The sequence below is a fragment of the Balearica regulorum genome, chromosome Z (genome assembly GCF_011004875.1).
Source record: "Balearica regulorum gibbericeps isolate bBalReg1 chromosome Z, bBalReg1.pri, whole genome shotgun sequence".
Lineage (NCBI taxonomy): Eukaryota > Metazoa > Chordata > Aves > Gruiformes > Gruidae > Balearica > Balearica regulorum.
This window is the reverse complement of record NC_046220.1, coordinates 45,772,436-45,788,683: the sequence shown is the minus strand read 5'-3', so window position 1 is coordinate 45,788,683 and position 16,248 is coordinate 45,772,436. Positions and strand designations below refer to the sequence as shown.

Sequence of the window (16,248 nt, the reverse complement as noted above, 5' to 3'; positions counted from 1 at the left end):
CACCTGGAATCGACTGCCCCAGGGGTGGAAACACAGCCCCACTATTTGCCATGGACTGATCCAGACTACAATGGGAAAGGGTGAAGCCCCAGAGCACCTGCAATACATTGATGACATCATTGTATGGGGCAACGCAGCAGAGGAAGTTTCTGAGAAAGGGAAGAAAATAATCCAAATCCTGCTGCAGGCTGGCTTTGCCATAAAATGAAGTAAGGTGAAGGGGCCTGCGCAGGAAATCCAGTTTTTAGGAATAAGGTGGCATGATGGGCAGCGTCAGATCCCTATGGATATTACCAACAAAATAGCAGCCATGTCCCCACCAACCAACAAAAAGGAGACAGGCCTTCTTAGGTGTTGTGGGTTTCTGGCGAATGCACATTCCAAATTACAGTCTGATAGTAAGCCCTCTCTACCATGTAACCCGGAAGAAGAAGGATTTCAAATGGGGCCCTGAGCAACGACAAGCTTTCGAACAAATTAAACAAGAAATAGTTCATGCCATAGCTCTTGGGCCAGTCCGGGCAGGACCAGATGTAAAAAATGTGCTGTACACCACAGCTGGGGAGAATGGCCCTGCCTGGAGTCTCTGGTAGAAAGCACCAGGGGACACTTGAGGTCGACCCCTGGGGTTTTGGAGCCGGGGATACGGAGGATCCGAGGCCCGCTACACTCCAACGGAAAAGGAGATATTGGCAGCCTATGAAGGGGTTCGAGCTGCTTCAGAGGTGATTGGCACTGAAGCACAGCTCCTCTTGGCACCCCGACTGCCAGTGCTGGGCTGGATGTTCAAAGAGAGGGCTCCTTCTACACATCATGCAACCAATGCTACGTGGAGTAAGTGGGTTGCACTGATCACACAACGGGCTAGAATAGGAAGCCCCAATCGTCCAGGAATTCTGGAGGTGATCACAGACTGGCCAGAAGGGAAAGATTTTGGAATGTCGCCAGAGGAGGAGGTGACACGTGCTGAAGAAGCCCCACCATATAATAAACTAACAGAAGATGAGAAACCATACGCCCTCTTCACTGGTGAGTCCTGTTGCATCGTGGGAAAGCATCGAAGGTGGAAGGCCGCTGTATGGAGTCCTACACGGCGAGTTGCAGAAGCTGCTGAAGGAGAAGGTGAATCGAGCCAGTTTGCAGAGGTGAAAGCCATCCAGCTGGCTTTAGATATTGCTGAAAGAGAAAAGTGGCCAACGCTGTACCTCTACACTGACTCATGGATGGTGGCCAATGCCCTGTGGGGGTGGTTACAGCAGTGGAAGTGGAGCAACTGACAATGCAGAGGCAAACCCATCTGGGCTGCCCCATTGTGGCAAGATACTGCTGCCCGGCTAGAAAAGCTGGTTGTAAAGGTACGTCATGTAGATGCCCACGAACTCAAGAGTCGGGCCACTGAGGAACATCAGAACAACCAGCAGGTGGATCAGGCTGCCAAGATTGAAGTGGCTCAGGTGGATTTGGACTGGCAGCATAAAGGTGAATTATTTATAGCTTGGTGGGCCCATGACACCTCAGGTCATCAAGGAAGAGATGCGACATATAGATGGGGCCGTGATTGAGGGGTGGACTTGAGCATGGACGCCATCTCACAGGTCATCCATCAATGTGAAATGTGCGCCGCAATCAAGCAAGCCAAGCGGGTAAAGCCTCTGTGGTACGGAGGACGATGGTTGAAATATAAATATGGGGAAGCATGGCAAATCGACTACATCACGCTCCCACAAACCCGCCAAGGCAAGCGTTATGTTCGTACAATGGTGGAAGCAACCACTGGGTGGCTGGAAACATATCCTGTGCCCCATGCCACTGCCCGGAACACTATTCTGGGTCTTGAAAAGCAAGTCTTGTGGCAACATGGCACCCCAGAGAGAACTGAGTCAGACAACAGGACTCACTTTTGGAACAACCTCATAGACACCTGGGCCAAAGAGCATGGCATTGAGTGGGTGTATCACATCGCCTATCATGCACCAGTCTCTGGGAAGATGGAAAGGTACAATGGACTGCTAAAAACTACCCTGAGAGCAATGGGTGGTGGGACCCTCAAACATTGGGACACACATTTAGCAAAGGCCACCTGGTTCGTTAACACTAGGGGATCTGCCAATCGAGCTGGCCCTGCCCAATCAAAATTTCCACGCCCAGTAGAAGGGGATAAAGTTCCTGTAGTGCACATGAAAAATATGTTGGGTAAACCAGTTTGGGTTATCCCTGCTTCAGGCAAAGGCAAGCCCATCTGCGGGATTGCTTTTGCTCAGGGACCAGGGTGCACTTGGTGGGTGATGAGAAAAGATGGGGAAGTCCGGTGTGTACCCCAAGGGGATTTGATTTGGGTGAAAATAGCCAATAAATTAAATTGCATGATGTTAATAGATATATACTGTATCAATGGTATGACCATAAGAATCACCCAAAACTAATGAAGGATGGACTTTGAAACTGAACAAAGGGCCACGATGATGGAACTAGAACTGACTTCAACTGGTGCCCAGAAACTTTATTGAAAAATCACATCTTTGATATCCAGACTGTGAGCATGGACCATACCAGATACACCGACAGTGAAAACTCCAGATGCAGCGTGCAACAGTCCAGCAGCACGCATCTTTGCTCCTGCTCTGAGAGATTGTAATGGCAAATGGAACCCAAAGCCATGGACTAAATGAACTCGACGGACATTTTAGAGTGATAGCCCATAGAGTAAGGCAATGAGATCTGTAAAATAATCTGGGCATGACTTAGATGGTATGGAATAAGGGGTGGATAATGTCCTGGTTCTGGCAAGGATAGAGTTAATTTCCCAAGGAGCCAGGACAGGTGACCCAAGCTGGCTGGGGGCTATTCCATACCATGTGATGTCATGGTCATGCTCAGGCTCAGTGTGGTTCTGGAGGGGCTGAGAGTCAGGTGGGTCAGTCATTGGCTCGGTAAATTGTTCTCTGTTATCACCCATTATCAGCACTGCTGTTGATTGTTTCCCTCTCCCTTGCTGCCCCAGTAAACTGCCCTTATCCCAACCCTCGAGGCTTTGCCGTTGTTTTTCCGTTCTCCTCCCCATCCCGCTGGGGAAGGCGTGAGCAAGTGGCACATGGCACTCAGCTGCTGGCTGGGGCTAAACCACATCAATATCCTACTTTCGTCTGTGCTTAAAGTGCCCAGAGAAAACAACAGCATTTTTATCAATAAGAAATCCCTGAGAATTAAAATTTTGCTATAACTCTTCTAATTTTTTTCTGGTTACCATAACAGATGAGATATCAGAAGCATCTAAGTGCTTGTTTTCAGAGGTTTCAGGCAGACTGCCAGACTGTTACAGAACTTCAAAAGACTTGTTATTTGATTAAACTATGGTTTTATGTAAATAATTTTATTTTCCTGCCACCATTTAGTAGGACTATTTCAATTGATAAACCTCACACCAAAGTGTTCCTATTGCTTGAGAAATTGGTTGGCAGAAGAGAATCCACAGTCAAAGAAAAGATTTGGGGCATCCCCCCACAACCCCAAGTGTGGTGTGAACTTTGTGCATGACCAAGGGGTCACTACAAGGACGATTAGGGGATTGGACCGTATCTCGTACGAGGACAGGCTGAACGAGCTGGGTCTGTTTTGTCTGGAGAAGAGAAGACTGAGATGGCATCTTATCAATGCTTATGAATATCTAGAGGACAGATGTCTAGACTTGACCTGGGGACAGCGTTACCTTGTTCATATTGCCAGATGACACACTACTGTAATCTTGGCTGACAAAAAGTGAGATTTGCTTAGCTTAAAGCAGCTCTCCGTGTGCGTTTCTTAGCTCAAAACCACACACAAAAGAGAAAACGGATTCAAAGATTGCTTTAAAAAAAGTAAGCACTATCAAAAAAGACATCATCTTTGTCAAGTCTTAAGTAATATTGACAGAAAACGCTGTCATTAGGCCTAATCTGCTTCATGGACAAGTCTTTTCTACTTTTACCTTTTCTGCTGTTTGGTTGTTTCCTTAAGTGTTTGGTCTTTTTGCAAAGCTACTTGGGATAACTTGTGTTAAAAGCAAAGTATTTTGCTTTTGAGCATTCATCTAGTGGTGGATGTTTTTCTTTTGGAAAGGTTCAGCCTTAGATTATTTTGGTAGGACCTGAGATTATTTTGGTAGGACCTGAAGTGGACTTTCTGACTCTTACCTTCATGCAAGAAGTACCATGGTAAGAATAAGAGATGCAAAAGTTGAAACTCATGGGAAAACACTTTTGACCATGCAATGTTTTTTCAAAATCCATTGATGTCCACCAGTGATTGTTAAGTCAGGATGACTCTGGCAGGTTAATGAAGAGAGTTTTGAGTGGCACAGTTTCACCTCATGGCAAAGCATCATCAATTGTTTCGACTTCTGCACAACGAGCCCTGCTGCTTCATTCTGCCTAAAGATATGGGAGGAGTGTGTGAGAGAGAGAGTGATGGAGGAATTGGTGCGGTTGGTTCAGAGATTAATTTTGTCTGTTGGACATTACTGCATTTCCTTAGTTTTGTGGTTCCTTGAAGCAATTTTCTTCCAAGAGCTGGGTCAATTTCAACTGATAAACTTCACACCAAAGTTCTCCTATTGCTTGAGAAGTCGGATGGCAGAAAAGAATCCATAGTCAAATAAAAGATTTGGGGCATCCTGCCCACACCCCCAAGTGTGGTGTGAACTTTGTGTGCGACCAGGGGGTAACCAGGGCTACAAGGACGATTAGGGGATTGGACTGTATCTCATACGAGGACAGGCTGAATGAGCTGGGTCTGTTTTGTCTGGAGAAGAGAAGACTGAGAGGGCATCTTATCAACGCTTATGAATATCTCAAGGGCAGATATCTAGAGGATAGGGCCAGACTAGATGATGGTGGGACTAGATGATCTCCTGAGGTCCCTGCCAACCCCTACTGTTCTGCGATTCTGTGATTATGCAGATAGGCACATAGTCATCTGCTGCACAAAAGAATGTGTCCTATAATGGCAAGTTCAAACAAAAAGTAGAACAGATTTTCACCAGGGCTGTACTGGAAAAGCTGCCTGTGACTTATCTGGGACACAATAATGTTTAACTGCAAGCGTACATGACAACAAAGATTAGGCTGAAAAGAATTTGGAACCATTTCCATGGTTTTCTAAAACAATACTGAGCAAAGCTTGATGTGGCATCTAAGCGTAGTCTAGCTATGTACTGTACCAGTATGCAGAAACTATTTGGCAATTCTAGTGCAGGCTGAATAACAGAGTAATTCCCACATTTAGCTCAACACAGTACACCATTATTTTATCCTTTTCCTATTTTCATCAGCAACAAAATGTCAACTGGCACCATCACGTAAACAAAACAAATGGAAGCACTGGAGATGTACATAATTTCTTAGAAAATATGGGCATATAATCAACAACTAACTTGTAGATTACTAAGAAGGAAATACATCTGTCTTTTTTTATCTTAAGATCAGCAACTTTTTATGTATTTTAAACATTAATCCCTGTTCCTACTGCCATCCCCGCTTCCCCCCCCCTCCACCCCCCCCAAAAAATAAATCACAATTCTGTATCTCTGGCTTGCAATATGGTGGCTGTCTTTCAAAGGAATAATAATGCTGCTGCTCCTACATTAAGTCATCTAGGTTAGGCAGAACTGTTCTAGAACAAATTTTAAAATGTACTTTTTACCTTGAGAGGCCTCCCTGTCACTCACTTCCTCCGAATCAACAACAACTTCCACGACACTTATTTGTAGCGCACCTTCCTGGAATAAAATAGAAAAGTTGAAAAATCACAAGCCACTATCTTTTTTTCTGGTACTTTCTAAGAACTGCAACATCTGCCTTAGAAAGTGAACACTGCTGCCAAAATGCACAGAGACTATGTGATACATGTTTAATCCCACTGCAAAACCAAGACTAGTGAATGTCTAAAGTCAATGTTCATCATCCAGGTCAGCCAGTTTTATCCTGCCGAGTATTTTCTGGGAAAAAGCACCTGTTTTCTGAAAAGACCAGTGAAAAAGGATCAGTGAGTATGACAAAACTCTGACCTGGTCTAACATGGCAGGAGTGCAGGTGCAGAAGGGATGTAAAGCAAGGAGGCAGCACAGGGATCCTCTAGAATAACCACAGTGTATTTTGTTCCTTCTCCCATGCTCAGACACAGTTTTCCAACCGGGAAAAACTTTTCAACTCTAAAGACAAGTGACTAATTAAAATATTCAGTGAAGTTTACAGCAAGCCACGTTTGTAACCAAACATATTCTCCCACTATTCTGAAATGAAAAGATACCTGACATATGTTTACTGTGCCTCACTGCAACCTTACCATTACAGTGGAAAAACAAATTACACTTTAAACTCCTGTGGGACATACCTGCTCAGAGTTGTCCTGGCTCCACACATCTTCGTAAGGAGGAGGTGGGTCCAGAGGGTAGAACACTTCAACGCCTTTGATTCGCGCTCCATAAATATGGGGCAATGGAATCACATCGGAGCTAAGCATCCTGCAACAAACAGCACTGAATGACTCTGTCAGTACAGCTTTCCAGCTGCAGAAAAACGTCACCAGGTATCAAACTCCACTGGCTTTCCCATGCCAGCTCAGATTTTTGGATGTCAGTCATGGCTAATGAACTCGCCAAGAGCTGCAAGAGATTCTCCCAGATGACGTCAGGAAACTGCTCCTTAGGAGGTGTCTCTTCAACGTGTTCACCAGAGCTTCAAACATCTTTGGGCAGTACTGTGCCTAGGAACCCATTTCAGTTTTACTTCACAGAGATTTAGTTTTGTTTTAAGAAATTCAAATACAGGTGGTCATTCAAAAGGTGACAGCCTAGCTCTGATTTTTGTGAATTACTAAATTCTGAATTATAAGTGAAATCAAGATACTTCTGATCTCATGTTCTATGTTCAGATACAGCTGCACACAAAAAGGCAAAATCAAACTAAAGCCTATTTTTGTGATGATGCTTAGCTAAGAATATTACAGTTGATCAATTCACTAAGGCTTGTATGAGGCAAATGTTATCTCATGGTTAACCTTACTTCTCAGTTTTCAAAGGGCTCTCTCAAACCTTTGAAATTCAGCAGAAATCCCAAAGACCTTTTGCTGTATCATCTTCCTCTCAGGAGGTAGCTCTGAGAGGGAAGAAATCAGAACAGTGCCTGGAGAAACTTTTTTGCAAATGCTGTTTTTTGATAACATAAGTTTACTTTACCCCATGAACACTGGAACAAAGTGTGGTGATTGACAGCAAAGCTGCTGAAGGCACCTTGCCCACACAATCTTCAGAGAAGTCTGATCCAAAGTGCCTCAGTTTTTCTCTGCTTTTTATTACATTTTAAATTGCTGATTTGGTACTGAGCAGGAACCTCAAGCAACACACAGAAGTCTACATGTTTTGCTCTCTGGACCCATGTCAGGCTTACAGCAATCACTAGTGGGTGCGATTTCTCTACAAAGAGGTGTTACACAAGAGCAAGTCTTTCTTCCCAGAGTTTAGGGCTTCTCTGGACACTGGTCAGAGGGAACAAAGATGACTGTGGAAATTATTTTCTTGCAAGCTGAGAGGAAAAGGCAGAGTGAATGGAAATGCCTACAGACGGCTGCTTACAGAGGAAAAGAATAAAACTTGCAAAAAGAAAACTGGGGAGCAGTTTTGTGAAAGGTTCCTGTCAAGGTAATGAAGGTAATGAATGGAGAAATTTGAGAAAAAGAGAGAACAGATTTTGACAGCTGGTCATTGCTTTTTTAATCTTAAAAATGGGGGAAGTATAACATATTAAAGTAGTTTTTAATTTCAGCCTATTTCATCTGCCCCTAAAACCTTCAGAATAATTTTGGAGTATGATGGAGACTGATGCTCCATTGACATTACTTCTTGACATTTTTCCAGTACATTCATGCTGAGCTTACATTCAAGGTAGGCCACAAATCTGTTCTTTATGTCTTAATTTCCACTCTCTCTTTTTATGTAAGCAAGGTGAATTCTTGTGTTAGTCAAAAAAGCAAGCAGCTTTTTGAAGTGGTGATACAGGAAGGCAGGGAATAGGGTTGCAGCTTTTTCAGGGAACCTCACTGCAAGGAGGCTGCTTCAGGTGGTGGGGAGGCTCTGTACCACTGCTGGCAAGCAGGACGTTGAAGCGGGAATGTGCATCCTCGGCCACCTCCGGCCACCTTCTGCACTCCCACCTCAGCCCAACAGCAGCATCAGCACTTTGGCCTCCCAGAAGCTTCAATGTTTCAATAGCAGGAACACGTTCAGCGGTTAAGAAACAACTGTCAGCAGCACATGGGTCCAATTTGGGACACGTACTGAATTTGAGAATACACAACTTTGTTAAGCAGCTTTGCATTTTGGCAAATGCCTCTAGTCCCCAGATGGTACTTTAAACTGGACTGGGGTAGATTTCTAGACCCCAGGAGAATGGCTTGCTGCCCCATGTGGGCTGCCTCTTCCCTTAAATTCACACGCCTTGTAACACTTTTTTTTTTTTTTTTTATTCTTCAGGTGGGAACTCAGCTGTTCATGTTGTTGCACCAATCCCAAAAAATAACTTAATTACTATTTCCTTATTTATGAAATAACAAGATCAGAGGTAGGAGTTGACCAGACATTTGTAATACTAGCTTGTTTTGCCTACCACTAAATAAGACAAATGTAAAAGTTTTCCCATGAACAAATGAACAAACCAATTAATTGGTTTTGCTAGCGGTGCCTCTGGCTCTGCAGTTTAAAGGGTGGAGGAGAACTGTTCCAAAGAGGTCCTTGGCACATCTTTGACCGCTGCAATGTTTCCTTTCTCAACCGGATGTTATCTGTTTTGGAGTTGCCCCAGGTGGAGCTTGCAGATGGTAGTTTGCCACCCTGAGTCCAGTTCCCATCACCCCCCCTTTTGCACAAATATTTTGTATGTTGGGTCCATGGGACCTTGGCACAGAAAACCCGGGTGAGGGATGCAGCGTGGTGTTCAGGGAGGGCAGGGAGGGGAGGGAGAAGCATGAGAAGGCTGACTGAGAAAAGGCCAGGTCCCACCCCTGCACCCCTCCTGGACACGGCGGATCCAGCCTGGGGTGAGTCACATTTCCTCATCTGCCAAGAACGGAAATTAAGTCTGTCTGTTGCTTTAACTTCTGCACTGCTGCATAACTACCCTCAGCATCTTGAAACAAGTGGCCCGACTTCAGAAAGGTGTTATCATCACTTAAGTATTATTATCAACGAGTTTTAACGCAGTCACAGGCAAAGTAGCTACACAATATTAGACCATAGAAGCCTTAAATGTTGTTCAGCAGCCCCTACTGTGCTGAAAATAGACAAATACTGCTGCTGTGAAGGAGATAACAATCTAGAATGACATGCCAGACAAAGAATGACAGCCCCATTTTAAAGAAGGGAAACTGTGACAAGCGTATTTCAATAAATACCTAATATTCCAAAGAGATTATTACGCACACTATTCTGTTCTCATAACTAGCTTGAACCAACACTCACATAGGAGGTTGTTTGGAACTCAACCCCAGTCTTTCGTGTTTTAGACAACATTTTCATTCTAAAATCTATTCCTGTGCCATGTTACCATTTTGTAGGTAATCCCAGGATCTGTAATTACCTCTGCAAAGACCACAGTCTTGAAAGTCACGCACGCTATTCCTGATGAAACAGTGAAATAAGCTAAAGGGTCTTGCACACTGCAAAAAAGCAGGAGTTTTAAACAAGAGTAGAGTGATACAGTCTGCTTGAGCATCATGATATTTTATGTATAAACACTTTGTGTTCACAGCAGAACAATGCAGCCCCACCTGAGTCATAAACTAATAAACAAAGCTAACCTGCGAGTTACTGTGAAGAGTGTACAATCACCTGCAGAACAAAGGATTACAAAACCCGCAAGTCACTACTGAATTGCAAGAAATACAGACACTAGTAAGTCCCAGCACAGCAAAATAACAGTTGATGCTTAAAGACAAGCTACACGATTTTTAGCCCTATTCTTCTTCAAAACGACACAAGAAGAACCCCATCAAATTTACATTTTCCCGTTTCATAAGACTAATTGTACCAAAGAAGGCAGCCTCCTGCAATATAAAAATTTTCTGCACTTTTTCTCTTACTTACAAGAAAATTCATAGAGCTATTACTTTATCCTCCTCTGAATCCTTCTTCCCTCATCTTTGTAGTAATGAATTAAAAAAAAAAAAAAAAAAAAAGATGTGGGGGGGGGAAGAGTACAGTGACTTGCGACTATCCTCCTTTTCTTTCTTCTACATGAATTCATTCTCCCATGTTCAAACTTGCTCCTCCTCCATCCTGCAGCTGCCACTGCGGAGAAGTCCAGCAGTGACACCAGGTGCAAACCCTGCCTGACCGCTCAGACACCAGCGCCGAGATAAGGGTAGTGATTACCCGGCCTGGCAGTACAATTAAAACGTACCCTTCAGTCAGCCCTAATTGCCAAAGTGGGAGAAGGGGAATCACTCTGGCAGGAAGGTCTGCGCGGGGCCAGGCTGCCATCCCGGGATCTCTCGCACAAGCCTTGCCGAGAGGTTGTGCCTGGCTTTCCTTCTCTACCCCGACCTGCTCCTCACAGCATCACACAAGTTTTCAGCCATGTCAAATTGCAGTATTTCTTTTGCCTAGAAACAGTTCCTACAGAATCTAAAGTGAAAACCAAAAAATTATACCGGTCACCCACACTGTATGTACACTGCCTCTGAATTCAGCAGGGGGTTTTCTTTTTTTTTTTTTTTTTTCCCCTAAAGTCACCAACATTTTCCAGTTAATAACAGAGAAAATGGTGTTTAAAAAAATACAGATTATGCAGTGTATTCAAAGCCACTAAAAGAAGGAAGAAAGTGCAGACTTGTCACTTACCTGTCACTTGTTTGTGGAGTACAGGAATAAAAAGTTGCAAAATAGGAGGGAGGTGGCACAGGTGGGACAAAATCATCAGGATCCAAAATGTGATCTTGGTCTTCAATCTGAGGTTCATCCTAATCAAATGAAACTTTTGTTAAAAACCTTCTGAGATGTAAAAAAATTGCTGAACTGTGTAATCTAGTAATACTGTTAGTACCACCGTTTATAGCAGGCAACGCCTCGTGCTCACTTACTATGCAGGATCTTCTTCTTGTAAAAATCTGTAAGTAACGCAGGGCAGCCGATACCAAGCAAACTGTGGTGGTGAGAGCATTCAGGGCACAAAGAGCAAAGAGAACTTTCTGAAGAACATGAAGATTATGGAAATTAAAAGATTAAATCAAGGTATTTGTAAATGTCAAAATAATGATAATAAAAAACTAAATCAAAAACAAACACAGAAAACACAAGGATGACCATGACAAATACTTCTTAGAAACATATGTGATGAAGTCTTCAGGACAGGTAATCTCCAAGATTGCAGTAATTTGCAAAAGCTTGTTTTGCCCTATTGTGTGCCCTGACAGAGAGATCCAGAAGGGTTTAATACCACTCGGATGTGACTTATCATCCATCTATTCATCCAGAATTATAACCTTCCTCTTAACTTTTCTGTGGGAATTCCAGATGTGAGATAATCACCATTAAAGAAATGTCAAAGCACTTTCATATTTGAAGATGATGCTTTTTGGAAGTTGTATTTTAGCAGTTTGTAAACCAAGAAAGGCTGAGAAGATCAAAAGACCGATGAAAGCATCAAATCATTATCTAAAATTTACACCATATTTACCCATGCAACTTGTCTGAATTCAACTGTAGTTTTGGGTGCATAAAACACAGAAAGGACAAGAACCAGATATTGGATCAGCAATGCACTGATCAAAACCCAGATTAAAAAAAAAAAAATAAAGCACCTGTTACAAAACCATAAAGAACTTCTGATCAATGTGGAAGACCAGAAAATAACAGAATTTTTCACAGTAAACAGAGCAGTCATTGTGGACTTTATCAAAGCAGTTATGTTAAGCAGCATGCACGGGGTACCTTGAGGAGAAGGTGAGCAGCACTGCACGACTTCACGTGGAACAGCTTCAGCACAGTCTCTTGTTCTATGCATTTGGTGAGAAGAAATTCTTCACAGCAGAGACAAATCTTGTCTTCACCCATATCCACCTTTAAAACGACAAAACTCCACTTTTTAATTTATTATCTGTTTTATGCAACATTTTTACCTGCACAATATAGACCCTATGTGTTAAACTATACCTCTGACCACAAAGAAGAAATACAAGCTTATAAATTGAAATTTGTACAGTTTTTGGTACACCAATGATTCATGCATTATAAAGCTATATTACACATACTTCTTATTTGAAAGGAAGCATTACTGATAACCTCAAGACATTTAAATACAACTTAGTTGTAATCAAAGCTGCACTGATTACTAAGCAATTTTAGTATCCATGCTCCTTCAAATGCATAGCAGACTGGAAATTCTTTCTTTGTCTGATGTATAAGCCACTGTATATGGAGAGTATACATTTTCTTTGATTCATGAGTATATTTTGCATGTCTATGGATGGAACAAAACACACAACTATAATTTCAACCCGGTCAAACCAGTAATAGGTACAGCTGTACACCACTTTTTAGTAACTTTCAAATTAATGTTGACATCTTAGTTTTCAAGTAGAAACTCAAGGTTTCTTTATCAAGAGGTAATTGGGGTTTTAGCTGTCAAACTCACTAGACTCATAGTGTCCAAAGTCTTCCACCCTACAGAATAATTTATGATTTCAGGGATGCCTTTCAGCTGTACTCTACGCTTCCAACCACAGAGGGCTCCAAAATTCCTGAATTGTTTAACCATTTTGTCTGGAATAACATTAACAGTTCTCAGTGCTGCTTTGGTACATTGCTATTGGGCGAATCTAGATTGTCAAGTGATTGTAATCTTGGACTCTCACTGCAATGCAACTACTGGCATGTTAAGGAACCAACAATAGCTCTCTTGAAGCAATAAATGAATGAAAATAAATATTCAAAGATCTTTCCATTAACGCTTAAAGTCCTTCAAGCTTTTGCATATGATCATCTTTATTACCAAGTATCCTTCAATTTCAATTATTCCGCGGTTTCTGGTTCATAAATAGATATTCTTTTACTTCTTATGACACCCATTTGAGAAAAATCTTTTGCGTTCTGTCCTTTCTTGTGCAGATTGCTTCTTCCTCAAGCAGAAGTGTTCTGAAAAGCTAGTATAATTTGATCTACCTTAATTTTTTTCCTCACAATTCTTGCTGTAAGGTATCAACACAGATTGTCCTTACCAGGTGAGGCAAATCAGGAAAAATAATCCCATCCACAGATTATACTGACTGAGCTTTTTGTAGGTAGCTCCCCAGTACCCACTCAGGCTTTTTTCAACAGTTTATCTTTGTCACATTACTATAAAAATCCTTTATGCTAGTTCTTAAATGACTATGATATTAAAATCAGTGTATAATGCTGGCAAGAGGGATTTTCTATGTGGCACCATACAATTAGCTAGAAAGCCTTGTACCAAATCAGCTGTGTCTTCAGACCCTGAAGACAGAGGGAGGCCAGCTCTCAATTAAGTCAAACAAGGCCATTCCTGGACCAAGTATGCTCTTCTAATGAAGAGTAAAACTTTTCAGAACATACGCTTTTGGGATCTTCAGCTTTAGGAGCTGAAGAGCTTATGAAGACTCCGACTCAAAAAACCCAAGTGTTTAGGAACACAGACAATAAAAATACTGTTGTGGATTTCAGTGAATCTGTTCACAATCTGAACTGAAACAAGGCCTGAAACAGAGAGTTTTCTTTTTTTTCCACCCCACCACACTGTGGCTGCATTACTCGCACCTCTACGTTAGCACATTTTGTGATCCCAGCATGGCAAGCTTACATGGCATGCTGTGAAGAAATACATGTAAATCAGTATAACTGCTCACCAAATCGCATCTGGGTACGCCAGCGACAAACTGAACACCTTGACATCCTAATATAAATCCAGCCAGGTTCAGCAGAACACAGATGATAGACAGCAGAACAAATAGGTTAGCCTGGAATAGCAAAACAAAGTTAGCAGCGGGAACAGGATCACAAACCCGACTCAAGGAACCCTATGTCAGTGCAAATCCCAATCCCAAACCTGAAGCTGGGAACAACATTCCCTTTCTTTTCAAAACTCCCTGTGATTTCAGTGCCCCAGGGTACCTTATCTTAACCCAGTAGATGGTTACTCCAAGCACCTTTGTCTTCTCTCTCTGCACTAGTTGTGCAGTAATAAAATACATGTGACTATTGAAAAGTACAGGCAGCTAAAGGTTTTTCTGGAGTGCAAAGTATGATTTGCAAGCCATCCGATTTCCACTGTATGTCATATCCTTCCACTGAGCTTACATCTCAAAACACTTAGATCAGTAAGCAGCCTGAAGAGGAAACATCTTAAGACAACATTAATTCTGCACAGAATTTCCAAAACTATTTTGCAGCATAAATAAACAAACAATATTTATCCAAGTACAGTGAGGACAGAGACACTTACGGGACTTAGGTTATATGATTTTATTTCTGTGCAATCTGTGATTACAAGAGACTTGGGATATGGATTTTAAACACGTGTAAGAATTTTTCCTGTCCCAATTCATATGTACGTTTTTTTTTTTCTGTACTTCAGGAGAGAGTGCTATGGGTAAGACTACTACTTTAGAGACAAATAAAAATAACAGATTCCTCTCCTGACATGTTTAAATTTTAAGCACTCAATCCTACAAAGCAAGTATCAGGTCTTTAACGTCCAAAAGAAATCTTGTTAATAACAATTTGCTCACTCAGATTCCTTTGTATCAAAATGGCCTAGATTAAAAATGCAGGAGATGACAAAAATCTGAGGAAGAGAAGGAAATCATGAGGTACATGGGCTCAGTTCTGCTCCAGATAGCTTTACAGGAGATCCAGCAACAAGGACTTCCTAAACATGCACAAAGACAGCAATCGCTTTCCAAATTAATTTAACTGATGTAGCATGGTTAGCTACCTAGGAAGCTGGACCAAAAATAAATCGGAGCTGTTGCACAAATTATGATCCCGTTTACTAAGGTTCAGGGAAAAATAATGACCCCTGAATGGACAAGAGCCAAAGAGCATTAGTGTGCAAGCTCATTCCTTAAATTACAACATCTCATTACTAGTAGGCTTTACAGAAGCTTGACCATAACATTATCACATAAGGTAGGTCTTAACCTCAAAAAATCAATAATTAAAGTAGCTATTAGTACTTCTCTGAAGAGGATTGGGACTATTTTGTGTTAGACATACTGAGAACGATCAATACTAAGAGGAACAGTATTTTCTTCTAGCTTTATAAATATCATAAAACCACAGATAAGAGGTTTTTAATGTTAGCAAGCACTCGGAGTTCAATTTGTTTTTCTGTACAAATACAGAATTTAATAATTTTTTTGAAATTAACTCCTTGCTCAGCACTCAAATGAATCAATACCATTTCATATGCTTTTATCTAGATTATCTCAGTTACCCTTTTGATTAAAACTACTTTGAGAAAAATAAAATTGGTAGACACAGATATTTCATACAATGAAAGCTTTTCACCTGTGTTCAACACAGGGCACTGTCAACTAGAAATTAGCCAGTTTTATAAATGAAGTAGAAGCTGTTTCAACATAAACATCTTTATAGCACAAATCTCAAGAAATTATGTTAAGGAAAACAAGAAGTGTATTGTCCTCTTTCAACTGATGAAGAAATGGAGGTCCTAAGCAAAAATATTACTTGGTCAAAGTCATAAACCAAGGAATATTTAAAAAAAAAAAAAAGGCAAATTCACATATTAGTTTTATCCTTTGCAAAAGGTGCAATAGAAACAATCCAGTACACATATATATATATAAATTTATATATAAAATATAGACTTCTAATATAATTCAAAATCTTGAATAAAACTCACACAGATTTTTCTAAAGAAACTTGTTAAAACCAAAGAAGAAAAAGGAAGTCCTGCTCAAGCAGGGACACCTACAGCAGGCTGCCAAAGACCATACCCAGTTGGTTTTGAATGTATCTACACATGGAGATGTTCACAACCCCTGTGCATAACCTACACCAGCTTTTGACCATCCGCATCACAATAAAAAAGTTGTCTTTTGTGTTCAGATGGAATTTCCTATTGTTTCCAGTTATGCCCCTAGCCTCTTGTCCTGTCAATGGGCACTGCTCAGAAAGGTCTAGCTCCCTCTTCATTCCCTCCCATCAGCTGTTTATAGAGATGGAGAAGATCCCCCCTTGAGCCT

General features: G+C 41.6%; 1 protein-coding gene across 2 annotated transcripts in view; it reads right to left on the bottom strand.

Annotated features, from left to right (window-relative positions):
* ENTREP1 (endosomal transmembrane epsin interactor 1) overlaps positions 1-16,248 on the bottom strand; it is a 38,098-nt gene that overhangs the window by 10,406 nt on the left and 11,444 nt on the right. For both annotated transcript variants that reach the window (XM_075740517.1, XM_075740518.1), the window contains exons 3-8: positions 13,888-13,998; positions 11,957-12,085; positions 11,107-11,214; positions 10,868-10,986; positions 6,367-6,496; positions 5,677-5,752 (exon numbers count right to left, since the gene is read on the bottom strand). In XM_075740517.1, coding sequence (XP_075596632.1) covers positions 5,677-5,752; positions 6,367-6,496; positions 10,868-10,986; positions 11,107-11,214; positions 11,957-12,085; positions 13,888-13,998 — 673 coding nt within the window. The remainder of the gene's footprint in view (positions 1-5,676; positions 5,753-6,366; positions 6,497-10,867; positions 10,987-11,106; positions 11,215-11,956; positions 12,086-13,887; positions 13,999-16,248) is intronic.